A 19280-nucleotide genomic window follows, 5' to 3' on the forward strand; every position below is an offset into this window, starting at 1 on the left:
ACAGCTTGGTGTCATCAGCAAACTTGCTGAGGGTGCACTCAATGCCTCTGTCCATGGCACCAACAAAGATGTTGAACAAGACTGGTCCCAGGACTGATCCCTGAGGGACTCCACTTGTCCCTGGCCTCTACCTGGACATGGACCCATTGACAGCCACTCTTTGGGTGCAGCCATCAAGCCAGTTCTTTATCCACTGAAGATAATCACTCATCAGAAGAAAGAAATAAAAATCTGGGTAGAGAATGTGCTCATGGGAGGCCATTCCCAAGCCAAGCCTTGTTAAGGTGACAAGGTACCACTCCAGGTCCATGGGACAACTTTTCACCAAAGATGGACCTAGTGTGTCTGAATTCAGGACCAATCCTGCTCCTCCCAGCACTGCTGCTGGAGCTGCTGGGATTTTGATTATGATTTAATCCAGGTTTTTAGAGGAGGGCAAAAGAAAGTTTTGACAGTTCCATATATAGTTCTCTGACTCACAGATTTCATGTGTCAAACACCGAAGATGGGTTAAGTAGAATTAAATTATGGATTTGTTATAAATAGGCTTTAAGTACCATGAATACATTAGATTTGCATGAAAATATGGGCCTGATTCTCCAGCTTACCCCAGAGATTTTGTTTGATGTCTATGGGACATTCCCAGGTAGGTAAGCTCAGCCCAGAGCCAGCTCTGACCATCCCTTGCAGCCACAGTTTCACTGAATGCAGTGAGATGGGGAAATCATTGCTGAGAAGATTAACATCTCTTGCACAAATCAGAATTTGGCCCTTAAAACAGTACAAGGAGTTTTAATTAGACCCCAAATCTGCATCTGAAAGAATAATTTCTCCATGTCAATCAGTGCTAAATGTACCTTTTAAATCAGGGAAAATGGGTTATGAAATCCCTGAAAATTGCAGAGAAAGTCACTTTTCTTCTCTTTCTCCCAGAAGACGGAGGTTCATTGGATTCAGGTGTTACAGATGATCCCATCCTGCTCCACTCACTGTTCTGCTCAGGCACAGCTTAAAGGTCCATCCAGACAAGGAAGTCAACCCTCACTGACAGTGGACCATTGTTTGGGTGAAAACAGTCACCTTTAGTAAAATAAATGCTTCTGCAATGAGTGTGATGGACACAGACCCTACCAAATCAGATCCTTCCTCAACAGTTTAATTTACTGACTTCTTCGTCACTAAACAATTGAGAATTGGTGCATGAAAAAGGAACGCAGGGGCACACAATATAGGCTGTATTTTGAGGATGGACTAGTCTGAGCCAAGGAAAAACAGGCTTTTGAGCCACCCAGTGGCATTATTATTGCAAAAACAATGTTCACTCCTGCAGCTCTACCTTGGTTCTGAAATGGAGGTTTGTCCCTATTTCTGGTGAGGGTGAAGAGAAGCAAACCAGAGAGAATGGATATGCAGTATGACAACCAGGGCCACCAAGTCAGAGAAACAACCTCTTCCCTGGTGAGGTTGTCAGTATCATCCCACAGTGCTGACAATAATACAGGAACAGCAGGAAAAGTTCTGGGAGAAAACCCTGGCTCTAGCAGGATCCTTGGGCTGCAGTGTCTTCCTGGCATTGCTCTGCCCCTTGCTTTTGATTTTTCTTCCCTAACACCACACCCTGCTTTCTGCCATGAAAGTCATTCCCAATTCAACACATCCTCAGAGCCAACCTGGCTGTGAACTAGCCTGGAAGCTGGTGGCTGGCTTGTTAGCTCCTCGAAGTCTCCAGGATAACAGCTCTTTATTTCCCTTCATCCCAGACATGAGCAAGCAACACCAGGGCTAGAAAACATTGCCCTGCTGCAGCCTCCATTGCTGTCTCATGCTTCTGAGAGGAGGCCAGCTCTGTGGCCTCGAAGTGTTGTGGGGAATGGCTAAGTCCTAGACACTGGCAGGGATAGGGAAAACCTGAGTGCTGCTGGGGAGGGCAAATCCCTGGGTTCTGCTGGGGATAAGGACAGCCTGGCTGCTACATTGCAGTCAAAGCAGAAGGTTTCAAGTCCTCACTTTCGGGACAATTCCAACACTGCAAAGGGAAGTAAGATCTGGTCCAAAGAGGATTCCTGCTTGCTGTGGCCATGCAGCCAGGGAGATACTGTGAGCACAGGTCTCACGGCTGGGTTTGAGGCATGCAAATCCCTTTGGTCCATGCAACACAGGCTCCCAGCACTCTCCATGAGGGGGGTAGGTGTGCCTCTGCCATACCCTAGTTCCATTCTCCTGTCTGGTGGTCACAATGAAGAACCTGCCCATGCTCCAGTGAGATTGTATTGTCATGACAACCAGGTCAGTAGCCAGTCCCCAGAGCTTGGGACAGAGCAGGTTGCAGGACTAAGTTTCAGGTCTGGCTCCTTGCTGGTTTCTCACCTCTCCTGTGCTTCCCACTGAGAATCAGAGCTGTTCTTTGGGAATACCAACTATTTCTCTGTTCCATCCCCTGGCTGAAGAGGAACAGCACAGTACACTGAGACTAGGTGAGCAGTGTCAAGGGGGACAAGAGAGCTCCAGGGTCTACAGTGAGGTTATGGGGGACCAGCTTTGGGAGTGAGTGTTTTGGGATCCACTCTAGTGCCCTCCCAGGCTGCAGTGGGACTGGGGCTGTATCCTTTAATTCATCATGCAGCCATCTGTGGTTGTTACCTCACGCCAAACTTGCAAGCTGGTGCTGAGGGACGGGCAGGGAGACACAACCCTCTCCTTACCTGAGTTTGATTTCTTCCCTTGGAAAGCAGGCCTGGTTCCACAGAGACTTCCTTGTCCTCTTCCTGCGGTGTCTGCAGAGTAACCTGTGCAGTTATCTGGAAGAAATTAAGGGCTCAAAGGTAAAAAAGGAAGCACAACACAAAGCTGGCTGTGGCTCAGCTGCTGTGGTCAACAGGCCTGATTTTGGGGGCTGTTAACACCTCCTTGCCCTGGGCAATGGTGGAAGCATGGGGTGGGTTATTCAGCATTGTGCTCTGAAGAGGGTCTGAAGTGCTCATGGAGTTGCTTTGTGGGGCTCAGTGCTTGGACTGGCAATGAGTATCTTGAGTGGCTTGAAAGAACTGAAGATGGTGACAGAAAACTGGAGATGGTGGTATCATAATTCCCTGTGTCCAGGTCCATTATCTACCAGTGCTGGTGGTGTTTGCTCAAGTGACCAAACTCTCTCACTGTGGCAGCAGGGAAGACCCTCTTCGAGGCAGAAACTTGCAGAAATGCCTGCAAAGCAGGAGGTAAAGCCGGTTGCAGACGAGATGAATAGGCTGCAGAAACAGATAGGGATTGCAGCAGAGAAGAGGAAGAGCTATGGAGCCCATGTGAAGCGGCAGTTGCAGGCCCAGCAGTGAGTGCTGTTTCGCTCAACTGCCTTATGCTTGCAAAGTTCCTCCATGCCGAGATCTGGGGCCCCAGGTGCTGAGATGGGGCACTGGAGCTGGGATGTGCTAAATGTCATTTGTGGTTCCCTTCTTACAGAAATGAAATCAAGTCGCTGACTCAAGCACACCTAGAGGTGGCACTAACGATGCGCCAGGTCATGACCAGCAGAAGCCCCATCCTGGCTGACAGAAATCGTGCCAAGATCAACCGCCTCTTGCAGATAAAAAGCCAGAACGAGGCAGTGATTAGAGAGAGAAAAGCCCAGCTGGCTGATCTGGACAAGCAGGTAGCTTGCCTGAGCATTCCCTGGCTGAGCATGGTAGAGCAGAGACCCAGAGTGAGCCTTATGGCTGAAGCTGTTCAAGAGAGGGTGTTTTCTTTGGCTAAATGTCCTGACAAGGGTTCAGAAGGTAGGGGTGGAGGTTAGAGTTTGTTTTTCTCTTTTCCTCTGTGTGTGCAGATACTTGAGCTGGAAAAAGAGATTGCAAAGCAAAAGCGGAGAACAGTGAAGGCAAAGCAAGCCAAGGATAGCAAACTGCTCCAAAAGAAGATTGAGATGCTGGAGAAACGTCTCTACAACGTAAGCTACCAGTCTGCAGAGCTTTGGAGACCATGTGTGGGGCCACGCTGGGGCCTGTGTGCAAACCCCCTTTTGGTCAGGACAAAGGGCTATGGTGCAAATGAATTTGCTTTTCACAAGCTGCATGAAGGACCTGGCTTGTTTCCCATTGTCTGATTGCTCTCAGAGTATCTTGGACACTCTTTCAGCTTGGTGACCCAAATGCAGCATTTGTGCCATGCCAAGAAGCCTGAAGGTCTTCACCTGTTTAGTGATAAAACCAAGCTGCCTCAAGCCACCTTGTCTTGGACAAGGCCAGCTTCAGGTCTCTGCTGTTGCCTCTCCATTCTTGAGAGGGAGGATAGTGCAGGGCCAGCTTCAGGTCTCCTGGTCTGTGTTTGTCTTAGCCCTGCTCAAGGTCCTTCAAATAGACTGAGGCCCCCAGTCAACTCCAGGTTCAAATTGTTTCCCTCCCTCTCCCCAGGTCACTGTCCAGTTCAATACCAACCTCGCCAGAAATAACAAGCTCCGTGAAGAGATTGAAAACATGAGGACCCAAAAGGCTGTTTTGGACAATGTCTATTGGAAGCTCCATAAGAAGCTGGAGCAGCAGAGGCAAAGGATGAACACTGCCATGGAGCAATGTGCAGAGGCCAAAGAGCAGCAGTATGTGGCCTTGCAAACCCTCCCTGGCAAGCTTGGCACCAATGGGCAGTGCCAGTGATGAATGTTGGTATCAGGAGAGACTGATGTCAACTTGAGAAAGAGGATCCAGTGCTTGCAACCAGAGTTGGGTGCTGAGAGTTGGGTTCCTGGTCAGTATAGAGAGATTGGTACCTCCAGGGAGATTTACAACTGCACCTATCCCAGATGTTTCTTGGAACGGGGTGAGGTGCTCCATGGAGTGATCTTTTTCCTCTGAGTCCCACTTGAGCCCACTTAGGGGGATGCAGTAGACCTGGAGCAGAGGCCACTTGGCTCTGGTCAAAGTGAGTCTGGCTGCCACAGTTGGGTGTTGTGTCCAAGTACAGCCCCTCCAAGAGCTATGTTAGCTAGCTGCTGGCCTTGGGCTAAGATAGGTGCCATGTGGGTAAGAGCATCTCAGGGACTTTTCTGGCTGAAGCACTGAGAGGCATGGGAATGGCTGGGAATACAAGTCCTTGGTGCAACCTGCTGCTTTCTGTGTGCAGGATGGAGGCAATGGTGACAATAGATGAGATAAAGAAAAGGAACATCCAGGAGACTATCCAATACAGGGAGGAGCTGGAGAAGCTGAAATATATCCCCATAAAGGAGACCAAACTGAAAACCTTCATGGTCTCCAAGTTAACTGATCGGTCTAGATTGGAGGAGAAAGCCAAAAAGGAGAAAGGTATCAGATGAGAGAAAGAAAGTGCAACTGACTCCACAAACCATGAGTCTGCAGGGCTGGCATGGGGACTGCCTGTAGCCCAGCACCCCAAGGACAGGACCTCTCCCTGCAGGCTCCCTTCCTTTACCCAACAGAAGCAAAGGATGTGTGAGGCCACTGAGCAATCCCAAACCATGTATCCTGGGGTGGTGTTGGGGGAGAGGGAGGGATGAGGAAACAAGGAGCTGCCTCCATGTGCAACCAGAGCTCCTTTTATCTTCTGTGGGAGAGATCCTGCTATTTTTGCTCCATTCCCATTCCAGACTGTGAGGTGCTTGTTTAATTTCTGAGGGAAACAAAGACACTTTGTGCCCCTCCTGCCCCAAACACCCTGCCAAACCTCACAGCACTCTCAGGGAAAGGCTTTGCCCATGGGTACACATAAATCTCAAGCTCTCCAACTCTCCCTCAGCCTTGAGAGAAGCTGAGCGAGCCAAGAAGAGGCAGTGGGAGAGCATGGAGAGCCGGAAGGTGTCTTACAAACGCCTTATGGAGATGTCAGAGGACAACGACATTGGCCAGCTCATGAACGTCTTCATGAAAAGGGAGGACAAGAACTTCTCCAGCTTCAGCTATTCCAACAAGCTGAAGGATGATGTGGAGAAGTTGAAGCAGCAGATCAACGACCTCCAGGTCTGTTCCAAGCTCTTCGTATCTCCCCTTTCTCAGATGGTGCTTTCGGGCTGGGGTGGGTTTTTCCTCTCCCCTCTGTCCATCATCAGTGCCCACAGCAGAGCGCGGCGGCGCACAGCCTGCCGCCCAGGTGGGATGCGGGGAATGCAGAGGGGCAGCCCAAACCAGTAGGGCAGAGACGGAGCGCTGCGTTCTGAGCGAAAAGTGTCTCAATGCTGCCACCGTGTGCCCAGCACAAGCACTGCCGGAGCCCGGAGGGCCGAGAGCTGCCTGGTCTTTCTGCAGTGAGAAGTGCTGCCTGGTGTGGGGTCATCGCCTGTCCTCCTGGCCTGGGGACAGTGGCCTCAGAGGGGTGAAGTGGGGTGTCTCTGCTGACAGGGTGGAGAGATGGTCTCCAACCTCTGTTAAAGTCTGATGAGCATTCAGCCAGTGCCCCCTCCATGTGCTTGTCTTACACAGATCAAAATTTCAGCCCTTACCACAGAGCAGAAGCATGCAGAAAGGGGCAGCCTTCACACCCTGAAGGAGCTGGAGGTATGGAGGGCAGGATTTTCCTCTGCAAGGGCATCAGAGCACACTCTGTCCTGGCAGGTGTCCTAGGGATTCTGATCCTGTCAGTCTGCTCTGGCCGTCGGCTGGAGAGATGTGGGTAGGAAAGGGCCAGGCTCTGCCTGGGTATCAGCAGCCCTTTCTGCCAGTGCCAGATGAAAGGGTGAGTGCAGGGCTCCTGCCAGCCCTGGTCCTCTGGCATCTGTGGCATGGAGAGCTTGGCATCCCATTCACAGAGGCCCTCCCCATCAGGGATGGGTGCATCCCAGAGCCTTTTCAGGGTTGTCTCCAGTGCCCAGACTGGAAGTAAGCAGCACTGGGGCATGGGGAAGAGCAGGGGGCTGGTTTGACATATAAAAAAAACCTTTGCTGATAGGAGAAATTAACGGAAACCAGAAAGGAGGCCAGCTTGTGTGAGGAGAAATTGAAGGAGACCAGCAAAGCCCTGGGCCAGAAAAAAACAGACATGGAAGCCCTGCTGAAAGAAATCAGCAGCGACAAGGAGATAATAGAAGAGCTCAAAGAAACAGGGCAGATCACCCACCACAGCCTGGTGCAGTTTTTTGGTAGGTGACGGCTGCTCGTCTTCTCTGTGACGTGGTCCGAACCTTGTGTGTCCCCCACCCACCTACACTGTGTTTTAACTGAGTTGTCTTTTTTCCCTGCCTTGTCACAGAATCAAAGAATCATTTTGATTGGAAGAGTCCTTTAAGAATATCAAGTCCAACTGTTAACCCAGCACTGCCAGGCCACCACGAAACCATGTCCCTCAGCATCACATCTGCATGGCTTTTGAATCCCACATGGGATGGGACTCCACCACTTCCCTGGGCAGTCTGGTCCAGGGCTTGACAACCCATTTGGGGAAAGAAATTTTTTCTAATATCAAATCTAATCCTCCCCTGCTGCTACTGTTATGCATGAGTGTCCCTAATGTGACTTTGTGGTGTCAAATGTCCATCGAACTCTGGAACTAACCCAGCTGGTGCTGCCTTCTGCCCAGGTCTCCTGGAGAGGATGACCAACGAGCTGCTGCTAAAGGAGTCCATCCTACGATACATATCAACTGAGGGCTCCGATGAACTCCAGCCCTTCATCAGCCCACTCCTGGGTGGCACTGGACTCACCCAGGAGATGGATCAGGCCCAGCTCCACCCAAGGCCCCCACCCCCGGACCACGCTGTTGATGTCATCGCTGCCTGTGAGTGTGGGAGGTGGGAGGGGCTGTGGCCAGGCAGCCAGCCAATCCGTGATTCCCCCATGGCCGCCTGGCCAATCCCCTGCTTGTCACCTGTCCTCCCCAGCCAATCCCAGCCAGCCTGTCCCACCCCGCTGGGTATATCAGGCCTGTGACGGTGTGTGACGTCATGGCCGTTTTCTTGCGCAGTGGAAGAGCCGTTGGACCACCAGCAACTGCGCCAGCTGGTTCTGCAGAGCTACCAGCAAGGATAGGAGTTTTGAGAGCCCATCAAGGGGTGGACTAAAGAAAGAGTTTCACTTCTGAGCTCCCTCTCTGCTTCTGTGTCTTGGACATTGTTCCATCTCCCATTGTTCTCTGGAAGGAGCCCAACACCTTTTGCAGAGTTCAGAACCTTGCTGGGTGATACTTTGATGTGGTTTCTCCCACTGCTGACAGCAGCCATGGCCAAGGGAGGGAACAGCTGCTCCCCAGCGGGATGTTGTCCCCCTTGTACAATCCAATGTGCTTCCCACAGCTGGGCATCACGCTTGATGATAGTTTGCTATGGAGGAGATGGGGACCATGCTCCTGGTCCTGCACCATGACTGTTCCATGCAACCCAGGGAGGGTATAGGAGGACACAGGGGGATGAGGGCACTTGCTGGTGTCCCTGCTACACTGGGAGAAACTTGCAGCTCTCTGCTGCATAAAAGAAAACCGAGCTCCATATTGGTCCTGATCTGGTGGGATCTGATGGCTGCTAGCCACAGCCCAGTGTGAAAGGGACTCCTTGGTCTGGGAGCTGGTCCAGCCTGGCAGAGGGACTTGAAGGCACATGAGGGTGATGTGCAGTGGGACTGGGAGGCTGGAGTCAGCAGGGTCTGTGATGGATCTGGGGGCTCCTGCTTGGCATAGACTCATCCCACAGACACACCACACAACCTTTCCCACCAGCAGCTGGATTGTCTCTCTCCAATTTAATGTGGATGCCATTGAGGTGTTCCCCATGGGGAGGGGCAAAGGGACAGTGCAAGCTGAAGAGAGATGATGTTACAGTGCCAGCCCCAGCACCAGGTGTGAGCTAGTCCTTCTCTTCGCCATGTGTGATGACGTGGACAAGGTTTTTGTAATCCAGGTTGCCAGACAAGTCTGGAGGGAAGGCTGCGAACATCTGATCGATCTGCAGGGAAAGATCTGGGGTGAAAATTTGGCACAGAAGGGCTTTGTGGCTGGGGCTGGCAGGAGGGCTGGGGCTCTGTGGGGCTGGAGGGTATGGCAGCCTGGCAGAGGGTGGGAAGGAGCTCCTACCTCTTCCTGGGAAAACCTCTCGCCCTGTGTCATCAGCATTTCTTTGATGCTGCAAACAAGAGAGCGCGGTGAGCATCAGGGAGGTGTCAGTGGAGACACCTACCCCCCTTCCCCCAGCACTCTTGCACTCACTAGTCAGATTTCAGGCCTTTCCCCTCTGGATCAAACACCTTGAATGCATTCAGGATTGTCTCCTCTGGGTCCGCACCTGCAGAGAACATGGCCACAGTCACAGAAAGTGGTAGAGAAGGAAGCTAGCAGCAGCCTCCTGCTTCCCCCTGGCTTTGGGGGAATGATGGGGGACAGGCTGGGAAGCAGGGGGTCTGCAGGAATGCTGACCCTACAGCTGGGCCTTAAGTGTAGAGGAGCAGATGCAGGGTTGTAGTGTGCCCACAGAGCAGGCTGTCACCACTGCCCTGGCAGCCGGTGTCTATCTAATCTTTTGGGTGTATTTATGGAGCTCCAGGCACAGGCCCTTGGGGCTACGTAGCTCCTGAAGATCTGTGGGGAAGTTGCATGCCTTGGGCTGTGTAAGCAATACAGGGGGCAGCTGGACACGGCTGTTGGGTCCTTCTTTGCCAGGGCGGCTGTTGGTGCAACTCTTGGTGACAGCAGGCTCAGAGGCACCACAAGATCTCCTGTCCCCTCATTCCATGGGGACAGCAGCATCACAGCCTGTTGGTTTTTTTACACAACTTGAGAAACTGAGGCATAGAGACCTGCTCATACCCCCTGTCAGTTTGGGGATACATGGGCTGAGATCCACGTTTGGACAAGCAGTCCCAGCTTTGCCTTTGAGACTGTTGGTATTGGAAGTCAGCATGAGTTTGGGGGTGCAGGGATGTCCCTGGGGACAGTTGCTAGAGTACATGACATTGAGTTTGTCCTATCTGCCATGTCTTGAGACAGGGCGACTGCCCAAGTCCCATGATTTTGAGAAGAACTGGAGCTTGGGGAGAAAGGTTGTTACAGGGAATTATCCCACCAAAGCCTCTCCTGTGGAGCCACTGGGATAAGGTGGCACTAAAGGATGGGGGAAAGATGGATCAGGGAAGTAATTTCACAAGTATCCTGTAATTGCCCCCACGAATCACTTCTTGGCCCTCATTTGGAAGACATCTTTGCTTTGATCCGCTTCTGGGGCTTTCCACACCACAGCATGCCTCCCACCTTTCCTTTAGCAGCTCTCATCTGAGGCCTCCAAGGACCTTCTGAATGGTTCTCACCATGAAAGGTGACATAGGTCCAGGGAGTTGGGTGGCTTCCTCAGGTAGGGCAGAGAATTGGTGATGGTGCAGGTGCCCACTGACCTCCCTTCCAGCTGCCCAGGTGCCCTCTTACCCTTGAGTTTCTCCCCAAACATGGTGAGGAACACAGTGAAGTTGATTGGGCCAGGTGCCTCCTTTATCATCTCATCGATCTCCTCGTTTTTCACGTTCAGGCGCCCTAGGGGAGAGCAGGTTTGGGTAAATTGCATGTCCCTGTCTGGCTCCAAATGTGTGCAGACCTCTAGCCTCTGCTCTGTGTGCTGGGGGCAAAATGACCCACCATGAGAGCCTTCCTCTGGAGGTTCTTCTTGCACCCAAGGGAAATGGCACAACCCTGGTGAGCCACCTCTGCTTCAAGGACCATCAGTAGCAGAAATAGATCACGTGCTGGCAGAGGATGGGTGAGCTGGACATCTTAAACCCTCATTTCTTAGGCTCCAGGATCACAGAAAATGGAATTACAAAGGATTGAGCTGTGCTGCTTCCTTCCATCACTACCCCACGGACCAGGCAGCTTCAACCCTCCTCAGAATCATATCATAGACTTATAGAATAGTTTGGGTTGGAAGGGACCTTAAAGATCATCTGGTTCAACCCCCCCAGCCCCGTGGGCAGGGACACCTCCACTAGACTAGGTTGCTCGAGGCCCCACTCATTCTGGCCTCGAACACTTTGCACTGCTGTGGGAGCTGTTCCAAGTCACCCCACATGGGATGTCACCACTTAACTGAAGTGGGTTTGGACTGGGAGGTCTTTGGCAAAACAGGAGATCCAGTTATCTCTGGGATTGGGTTAAATGGGGGCTCACAGCTGGTTTCTCACTTAATAGGTCTAATGTTGAAGTTTCTGGGGAGGGGAGGGCCCTAAAAGGGGGCTCACCGAGTGCAGCAAATGTGTCTCTCAGATCTGCCTTGTCAATGAAGCCATCTCGGTTCTGATCCATGATGGTGAATGCCTGGAAGCACAGGAGGACAACAGGAAGCACGGGGAGAGGGAGAGCTTTGACCCTTGCAAAGATTTTAATACCCTCCTCCTCTTTTCAACTCGGATGGTACAAGGGACACTTTGAGCCCTCCCAGAACGAGGCTCTGAGGGTCCTCACTCAATGAGGAAGCAACAACCTTCTGCACCTTCACCCTAATTGAGCAGCAATCCTGGCCCCTGCACCTTTGGGTGATGTGGGGTGGCAGCTTCCTACAACACCCCAAACACTCATACCACACAAAACCATCTCACCCTGGCATGAGACCAAATGGGAAGGACAGGCAGAGCCACAAGCTCCCTGAGCTGATACCAGTTATCTCTGAAACTGGAACCTACACAGGACCATGTACCAGCTGTGCAGGGGCTAAGTCATGAGGAGTTCCTGACACAGAGGTAAGAGCTTGCTGGGAGATGTGCCCCTGCCCTCCTGAATGCTGCCAGCTCCTCTGCAGGGTGCAGGCTCCTAGGAAGCTTTGAGGTGATGCCATATTTAGTAACGTCACTGAGTTGTTATTCTCACTTTTAAAATGAAACAACTCAAAACTGACCATGCTGCTTCTTGCTGCAAACCAGATGCCACTGATCTGAGAGCACTGAGGGAAGAGCTGAAGGTCACATTGTTCAGTCATTTCTCCCAAACCCACCTACCTCTTTGAATTCCTGGATCTGGGCCTGCTCGAACATGGAGAAGACATTGGAATTAGCACCTTCAACCCTCTTCTTGGCTTTCTTGGGTGCCTGTAGGGGTCAAAGTATGAATCACCAGCTCACTGGCTTTTTATGGTATGGAATAAAAGCATGGAACTCCCCTATTCTTAGTTGTAAGTTCTTCATGGTAGCTTTGGGCTGGCACTTGGGTGCTTGGTGGTTTCCCTGTGCATTGGTCAGGAGCTCTGGACACATGCGACCCTCCAAGATACTGAGGGACATCACAACTCCTGCTTCAATTACAGCCCCATCTTTGCTTTCCTGAAGAATTTAGGCAAATAGGTCTGCAGAAAGATGATTTGGGAAATCATGTGCCCACCACAGGCTACAGTAGGTGAGAGGATTGGGGTTGGGTGTGCCCAGGTGGAACACCAGGCTTGGGAACACTGTTGAAGTTGCACACAAGAGCCACAGTCACTAGATGCTTCCTTACCCTGCTGTACCTCTTGCTAAGAGCACAGCATTCCTTAATTAAAATATTTACCTATTAAAGAAATCTGCCTTCTCCTGCACTGAGGCTTGAAACAATCAGAAACAGATCAACACATCTCTTGAACAGGAACAGAGGACAGAGGTGCTCACCCTGCCACCCTGCCCATCATCCTTCATTCCAGACATGTTCCAGCAGCCTTTCCCTCTGATACAGGGGGGGTCTGCCAGGAGAAAGCAAAGCAGGAGAGTTTTGGGTGACACAGCAACCCTTGCTCTCACTGCACACTGGGAGGGAAAGCAGGAAGGTGGTACTTGGACCCCAAAGTGGTCTGCCTTGGTTGGAAAGCTCTGCTGGCACAGGAGACACCTCTCTCTTCTCTGCCAATGCACTCAGATGCTCCCAGACCTCCTCACCGACCCTTTTCCAGGACAGGAGAGACCCTTGGCTGTCAGGTCCCTGCTATCTCCATCACTCCCTGCCTGATAAATCTATCTGGATTTTGCCTGTTCCCACTAGAACTTCATGCTCTGGGTACTCACCATGGCTTTGCACAGCTGCTGATGTTGCTGCGAGAGGTGTCTCAGAGGCAGTTCCTCACTTCCCCTCAGCTGAAACAATAAATATGTCCCACTCCAGGTTAAAAATAGCTCCATGCCCACTTTTGGCTGTAATAGGTAAGTTAGCCACCCCCCAACCCTCTTGTCTCTGACTTTCTCCATCCCTCTCTCTCTAATCTGGAATAGCAGCTTGTTGTTGTCACCGGCTGACATGACATGTGAGCCAAGAGAGGGTTTCAAGGTTAACGAAGTGCCAGGCTGCCCCACTGCTCCCACACTGAAGATGCTGGCCCATGATGGGGACTGCACAGGAGCAATCCCACCTGCATTTGGCACTTAGGCTGTGGCTGGGTTTTTCCCTGCTGGGATGTGCAGGGATGACTTGGCCTGGAGGGTACCCCTGACTACAGTCACCCAAGTCTGTGGACACGGATGTTTTGCCTTGGTTCCCTGCTGGGAACCTTCATGTCTCATTGCAGTGTTGGACAGCAAAGCTGGGTGCTGCTTGGCTGCTGGGGTGGAGGACCCTGACTGTCCTGGGTGCAATGGGGTCCTACCATTGCTTGTGATGCTCAAAGAGCAGAAGAAACTACTGCTGACTCTGTCTTTGGATGAAAGGGACCATCCTGTCACAGCACCAGCTCAGATGCAGCACCCTATCCAAAAACACTGGGACAAGGCTGGAGGTGGATGCTGAGTGCCCACAAAGCCAGGCAGGCATGAAGGGTTCCTCTTTCATGTGTCACCCCCCACTGAGCCACCTGTCACCCAGTTAAGCCAAACACTTGCTTGCCCTGGTCTCAGCAAAACACACAAACAATTAACTCTCCCCATGCTGGGTGCTGGCAGCTGGTGTGGGATCATGTCCTGCAGGACCCAAGAGAACCAGCACTCATGTTGCCTGGCCACCATTACTCACTGGACATGGCATGCATGGCACAGCATGGTTGCCCTGGCCAGAGGGCACATTTCTGCAGCAGGAGCCACTGACCCTGGGGACAGGAAGGCAGCAATTCTGGAAAACCTCTGCTGGGGTGCAAGAGCTGACCCCCACCCTTGCACAGAGTAGAGCTGCTGGTGACTGGGGAAGCTCTGCTCTGCTCTCAGTATTTTTAGCCTGTTAATTTTATCTCCCTTCCTTATCTCCTCACCCTGGTGGTGTGGACGTGCTGGGCTGGGAATGGTGCAGGGGGCCCAATAATGCCTATCAGCCACCACCACAGCCCCCTAAGCTCTGGAATGTCTGGTATGGCTGTGACCTGATGGCTGGGACATGGTGGAGGCTGCCAGCCTTTATGCCTAGATTGCTGCCTGGCATGGTCTCCTTGGCACGTGGAGTGAGTGGGGAGGGCTGGGAGAGGGCTGAGAGCAAAAGGCAACATGAAATGAGATCCCTGGAGCTCCCGGCTCTGCCCAGCCACTGCCCTCATTCCCCCAGAGCACACAAGTACCCTGTTTAATCCCTGGAACTCACTGCTTGGTCGCACCTCAGTGCCCATTTTCAGAGACAGTGGGGGTGGCATTGCATGGAGGATTTAAGTAGCAGCAGAGAAACATATCAGGAAAAGTGCCCTGGGAAGAGAAAACTCCCAATCCAGGAATGATCACCTTGTCTGGATGGTACTGCAGCTGAGGGAAGGGTTTCAAGATGGGTTTTGGGGTCCATCTGAGTAAAAGGGCAGGTGAGAGCTGAGGGGCAGAGCTGGGACAAGGACCAGCCCTGAGCACATGAGCGGGATCAGTCTCGGAATGGATGCTCCCTCCTCCTGCCAAGTCCAGCTGGATTCATTGGCCAGCCGAGCCCAATTACCTTAATTTGTGGCATTAAGGAAAAATCCATAAGCATCAGGGAAGTGATGTGTAGTGGTTTAACTGGACCAGTTGGCTGTGGAGCCGCCGGGCTTCATGTCCATGCTGGGGCATGGCTGCTGGTGTGGAGACAGCGTTGGAAGCATAATTTCTACCTGCCCAGCCTGGAAGAGGTCAGGTGTTGCCCATGTTGTGGTTAGGGGTGAGATGGTGGCTGAGGGTTTTCAAGGTAGCTCCAGGCATATCTTTTCTTTTTCCTGCTGTGGTTATTGGGGAACTTCTTGGCATCCAGGAAAACCTGAGTGCTTTAAATGTGCAGATAGGTACCTACATGCCTACAGAGCTCTGTAGTGAACAAAAGAGCAGTTGGAAAGTGGCTGAAGCCTGTGGATGGTATCAGGGACTAACCAGGTGTCTGTGTCACGTGTTTTATATGAAAAAGCCTTTCTAATTAATAGGACAGCTCCTCTTGAGCTTCATAAAACATGGAGCCAAATGGATTTGATTAACCCCAGCTCTTCCACTACCCCAAGGGGGCCTGCAAGAAAGCCAGAGAGGGACTTCTTACAAAGGCTTTAGTGATAGGATGACCGGGAATGGCTTTGAGCTGGAAGAGGGAAGATTTAGACTGGAGATTAGGAAGAAATTCTTTACAGTGAGGGTAGTGAGACACCAGAACAGGTTACCCAGGGAGCTTGAAGATGCCCCCTCCCTGGAGGTGTTCAAGGCCAGGTTGGAGAGAGCCTCGAGCAACCTGATCTAGTGGAAGGTGTTCCCATGGCAGAGGTGTTGGAACTGGGTGACCTTTAGGGTTCCTTTCAACCCAAACCATTCAATGACTCTTTTCAAGGCTCATGGTCTGCCTGAGCGAGACCTGTGCCTGCACCCCAGACAAGTCCTGCTCACGTTCAATAATAGGCTCCCTTCAACCCAGACAGCCCAGCAGCATCTTGCCAACAGGTAGCACCAAGTCTGGACATAGACAGAGCCACTTTTGGGGTGCTCCAGTGCCAAGGTTGGTCAAGATGAACATGTTGGCATGTTGGGATGCTCTGGAGCCAGCCGTGTGGCTGCTCACTCCGTGCTGTTGTGGGTTTCTTCTGAGTATCTTCTGATCCAGACAATATTTTTTTTGCTGCGATCAGATACATTTGACTAAACTAATACATATGTATTCACACTAGCACGTTCCCATTCAGACTAATGTAAATTACCTTTGACCAATACATTTTCCTGGGAAATCAATGCATTTTAACACGGGATAATATTTATGAAATTGAATTTTCTTTCTTTTTTTTTTTTTTTTTATTGAAGCTAATGCAATTCTCTTCTATTTTATGCATTTTTATTAAACTAATGCATTTTAAATTAAACCATGGTATATTAACTACAATGGCTGTTGGTACTTACAGTAAGATAATATATGTTTGCTGAAATCAATACATATTCCAAACCTGGAATTTCCAGTTAACAAGGCTATATCAAATATAACAAATGCATGTAGCTACTTAATTTGATGCTTATATACACTGCCTGGTTTATATGTTTATTGGCAATGATTATTTTTAAAGGGAGAAAGCTTATTAAAGGTAGAAAGATAGATTCCTGCACAGCTCAGGGCTGCAGTTCAAAGCTGGCAGTAGTGACCACCTCATCCCCAGTGCTCACACCAAAGGGGTGGTGTATGGGGTTGGCTGACATGTCCCAGTGCTGGCTGGTGGCTGAAGCCCATCTCCTCTACCATGGATGGCCTCTGCATCCTTGGCCCCATCCCTGTGCCTTGGTGCCCATTGCATTTGGGATTTTGGAACATCTTTCTGTTCCCTTGGGCTTGCCCTTGCTCATCACACTCATCCCACAGCCCCTTTCTGCTGGCTTCAGGAGCATTTCAAGGGTTTGATCCATCTTCCCTTGGTGTTCAGAAGGTTTCCACATTTAGCAGCTTATCCCAGACAGATTGAATTTAGCAGCTTTTCCTGATTTAATTTAGCAGCTTTTCCTGATTCAGCTCCATTTTCAGTCAGAAGGATGGGTCATGGCAATTATGGCCAGGAGGATTTGCCCAGCTCAGGGGTCTGGAGAAGAGCTGCCACCCACAAAGTGGACCCAGCGGCCACTAGCCTGAGGATGGGACAGTTGATGAGGACGAGGACAGATGATACCCACGATTTCAGAACTGCTGACCCATCCCAGGGATGTGTCCCCAGAAGGAGGCAGCTGTCCTGGCCTTCTGAGCCATGGTGTTGATGGGAGAAAGCCATAAATAGCAGCATTATCGGCCGTGCACTCGCTGAACGGCGCCAGAGTTGAGATAATTTGGATGAAGCAATAAAAGAGGCAAATGAATTAAAGAACGTGTGCTAATTGTAGGGGAAATCTGCCTGGATAATAAGTAGCTGTGGCAGAAATGCAGATGGTGGAGGGGTCCAGGCATTCTCCCCATGTATTTAACAGGGCACATGGGCCACCAAGGACTGAGAGCAGGCACAGTTCAGTGCACGCCCTGCAGGAGAACCGAGGGGAGCCGGAGGGTGCTGTGCCCGTCACCCTGCCCTCCTGTACCCCTTATGCAGCCCTCTGAGTCTCTTTTTGCCCCACTCGGAGTATCCCCCCGCAGTAAGCAGTCATGTCCCTCCCAGTGCCCTCAGCGTCCCTCAGCCTACCCCGGCCCACTGGATTCGCTGCTGCTGCAGCGACTACCGCCAGGTGGCGCCATTGTAGCGGGCGCTGTGCACAAGACGGGAGGGGAGAGAGGCGAGAAAAGGCGGTAAAGGAGCAGGGACACGGACAGGAGGGAAGAGAGCCGAGGGAAAGGGACAGTGAGCCAGCAACGTGCCTCGTGGCCAAGAAGGCAAATGGTCTCCTGCGGTGCACGAAGAAGAGTGTGGACAGCAGGTCAAGGGTGAGTCTTCTGCCCCTCTACTCTGCCCTAGTGAGGACACATCTGGAGTCCTAGGTCCAGTTCTGGGCTCTCCCAGAGACAAGGAACCTTGGAGAAAGTCCAATGGAGGGTCTGAAGATGCTGAGGGGCCTGGAGCATCTCTGTGAGGAGGAAAGGCTGAGAGCCCTGGGGCTGTTTAACCTGGGAAAGAGAGCCTGTGAGGGGATCTTCTCAATGCTCAGCAAGAGCTAAAGGGTCAAGGGCAAGAGGATGGGGCCAGACTGTCCAGCAAAAGGACAAGGAGCACCATGACCATCAACCCTGGTGAGCTTGCCATCACCATTACTGCTGGCGTGTGGATCTCACTGCCAACGTGGTCCCTCGGCCACCTCATGGGGCTGAATCGCTGCACAAAGGACTTATCATGTGGATCACAAACGGCAGGAAGGCGAGAATAAATTAATGCCTGAAATGGGAGTGTGCTGAAATCTTAACTATTTTTTTTTTAAATACACAGAAAAGCCCCTTCCATATTTTAATTAAAAGCCTTTCAGAAGAGGAGGCAAGGGGCTGCCATTTACAACAGGCTTTTGTCAGGCACACAAAGCAAACCATTCTGGAGACAAACTGATTTATTAACCTGCGCCTTGCAGTGCTCCCCAGGGCGGGTGAGCTTGGAGTGATGGTGGTGTGGTGGGACCAGGCTCCTCCTGCTCTTCCTGGGGTGCCCTGAGGCCAGCAAGGCAGTGCCAGAGGGACACAAGGGCACAGGAGATGGAGCATGCCACCCCACAGCTCTCCATCCCTCTGTGCACCATGGGGTGCAGACCCTCTTCTCTTTCTTACATCTTCCATTGATTTATTAATGATTTGACTAAACAGAAACATTCCTCCAAAGCCCACAATTTAATTTGCTTGCCAACGATGCCAAGTTAGTTTTATTTCTGATTTATGAGCAGGCTCTTCTGTTCCCTGGGCAGCAGAGTGGGGCAGTGATTTATGGCTGTGAGATCAGTTTTGTAGGCAGCAGGGAGAAGGTCCCCTTGCTGGGACCTGTCTCTGACAGTGTCCAGCAGTAGATGCCTGAAGCATCTTGGTCATGAATGGACAGAGCCATCCCCATTGCCAGCATCAAACACTAAGAACCAAATCTCACCCCAGCAAAGACCATTCATCCCACCTGGGTTTATTTGCCTATATATGGCCAAATGTCACCCCATACATGGCCTGAGAGAGGGATGGAAACAAATTCCCATGGAGGGATCCTCCCTTGTGCTGCATTCATCCTTTCTGCAGATTCAGAGGCAAAGCAGCACTGACAGCCTGTGAGTCTGGGAAAACACTTCAATACTGTATCTGCCTCCAGGGGTGCAGGGCCTGGCTCACCTCACACTGGGTCTTGTGACCATGGGATGTGGGTTTATGTCACAGCCTGGCAGGAGCTCCGGGCTGGTCCATGCACAGAGACGTGCACGTGACTGCACGACAGCTTGTGGTGTTACCTGCTTCTTAGCAGGAATATTAAAACTCTGCACTTGCTTGGTCTGCAAATACCTGCCTGCAGAATGTACCCCACAGGGCAGCTTGGCCTTTTTCTGCTAGAAAAACAGGTCATGGTCAGTTCAGCTGGGGTTGCTCCA

The 19280-nt window shown here is 51.4% G+C and overlaps 2 protein-coding genes across 2 annotated transcripts; one reads left to right on the plus strand and one right to left on the minus strand.

Moving 5' to 3' along the window:
* The first annotated feature begins 3017 nt into the window (after positions 1 to 3017).
* CCDC63 (coiled-coil domain containing 63) lies at positions 3018 to 7964 on the plus strand. Its single transcript, XM_054392920.1, has 10 exons — positions 3018 to 3325; positions 3457 to 3646; positions 3821 to 3940; positions 4404 to 4585; positions 5110 to 5291; positions 5743 to 5963; positions 6423 to 6497; positions 6889 to 7078; positions 7516 to 7713; positions 7900 to 7964. Exons 1-10 carry the CDS (start codon positions 3018 to 3020, stop codon positions 7962 to 7964), a joined length of 1731 nt encoding a protein of 576 aa, XP_054248895.1.
* An 809-nt stretch (positions 7965 to 8773) lies between these two features.
* On the minus strand, positions 8774 to 13046 carry MYL2 (myosin light chain 2). Its single transcript, XM_054392664.1, has 7 exons — positions 12933 to 13046; positions 11901 to 11990; positions 11148 to 11223; positions 10342 to 10446; positions 9133 to 9208; positions 9001 to 9049; positions 8774 to 8872 (listed from the first exon to the last, which is right to left on the minus strand). The coding sequence occupies exons 1-7, from the start codon at positions 13044 to 13046 to the stop codon at positions 8774 to 8776; spliced, it is 609 nt and encodes a 202-aa protein (XP_054248639.1).
* Positions 13047 to 19280: the final 6234 nt, after the last annotated feature.

Source organism: Indicator indicator, chromosome 26 (genome assembly GCF_027791375.1).
Source record: "Indicator indicator isolate 239-I01 chromosome 26, UM_Iind_1.1, whole genome shotgun sequence".
In the NCBI taxonomy this organism is placed as follows: domain Eukaryota; kingdom Metazoa; phylum Chordata; class Aves; order Piciformes; family Indicatoridae; genus Indicator; species Indicator indicator.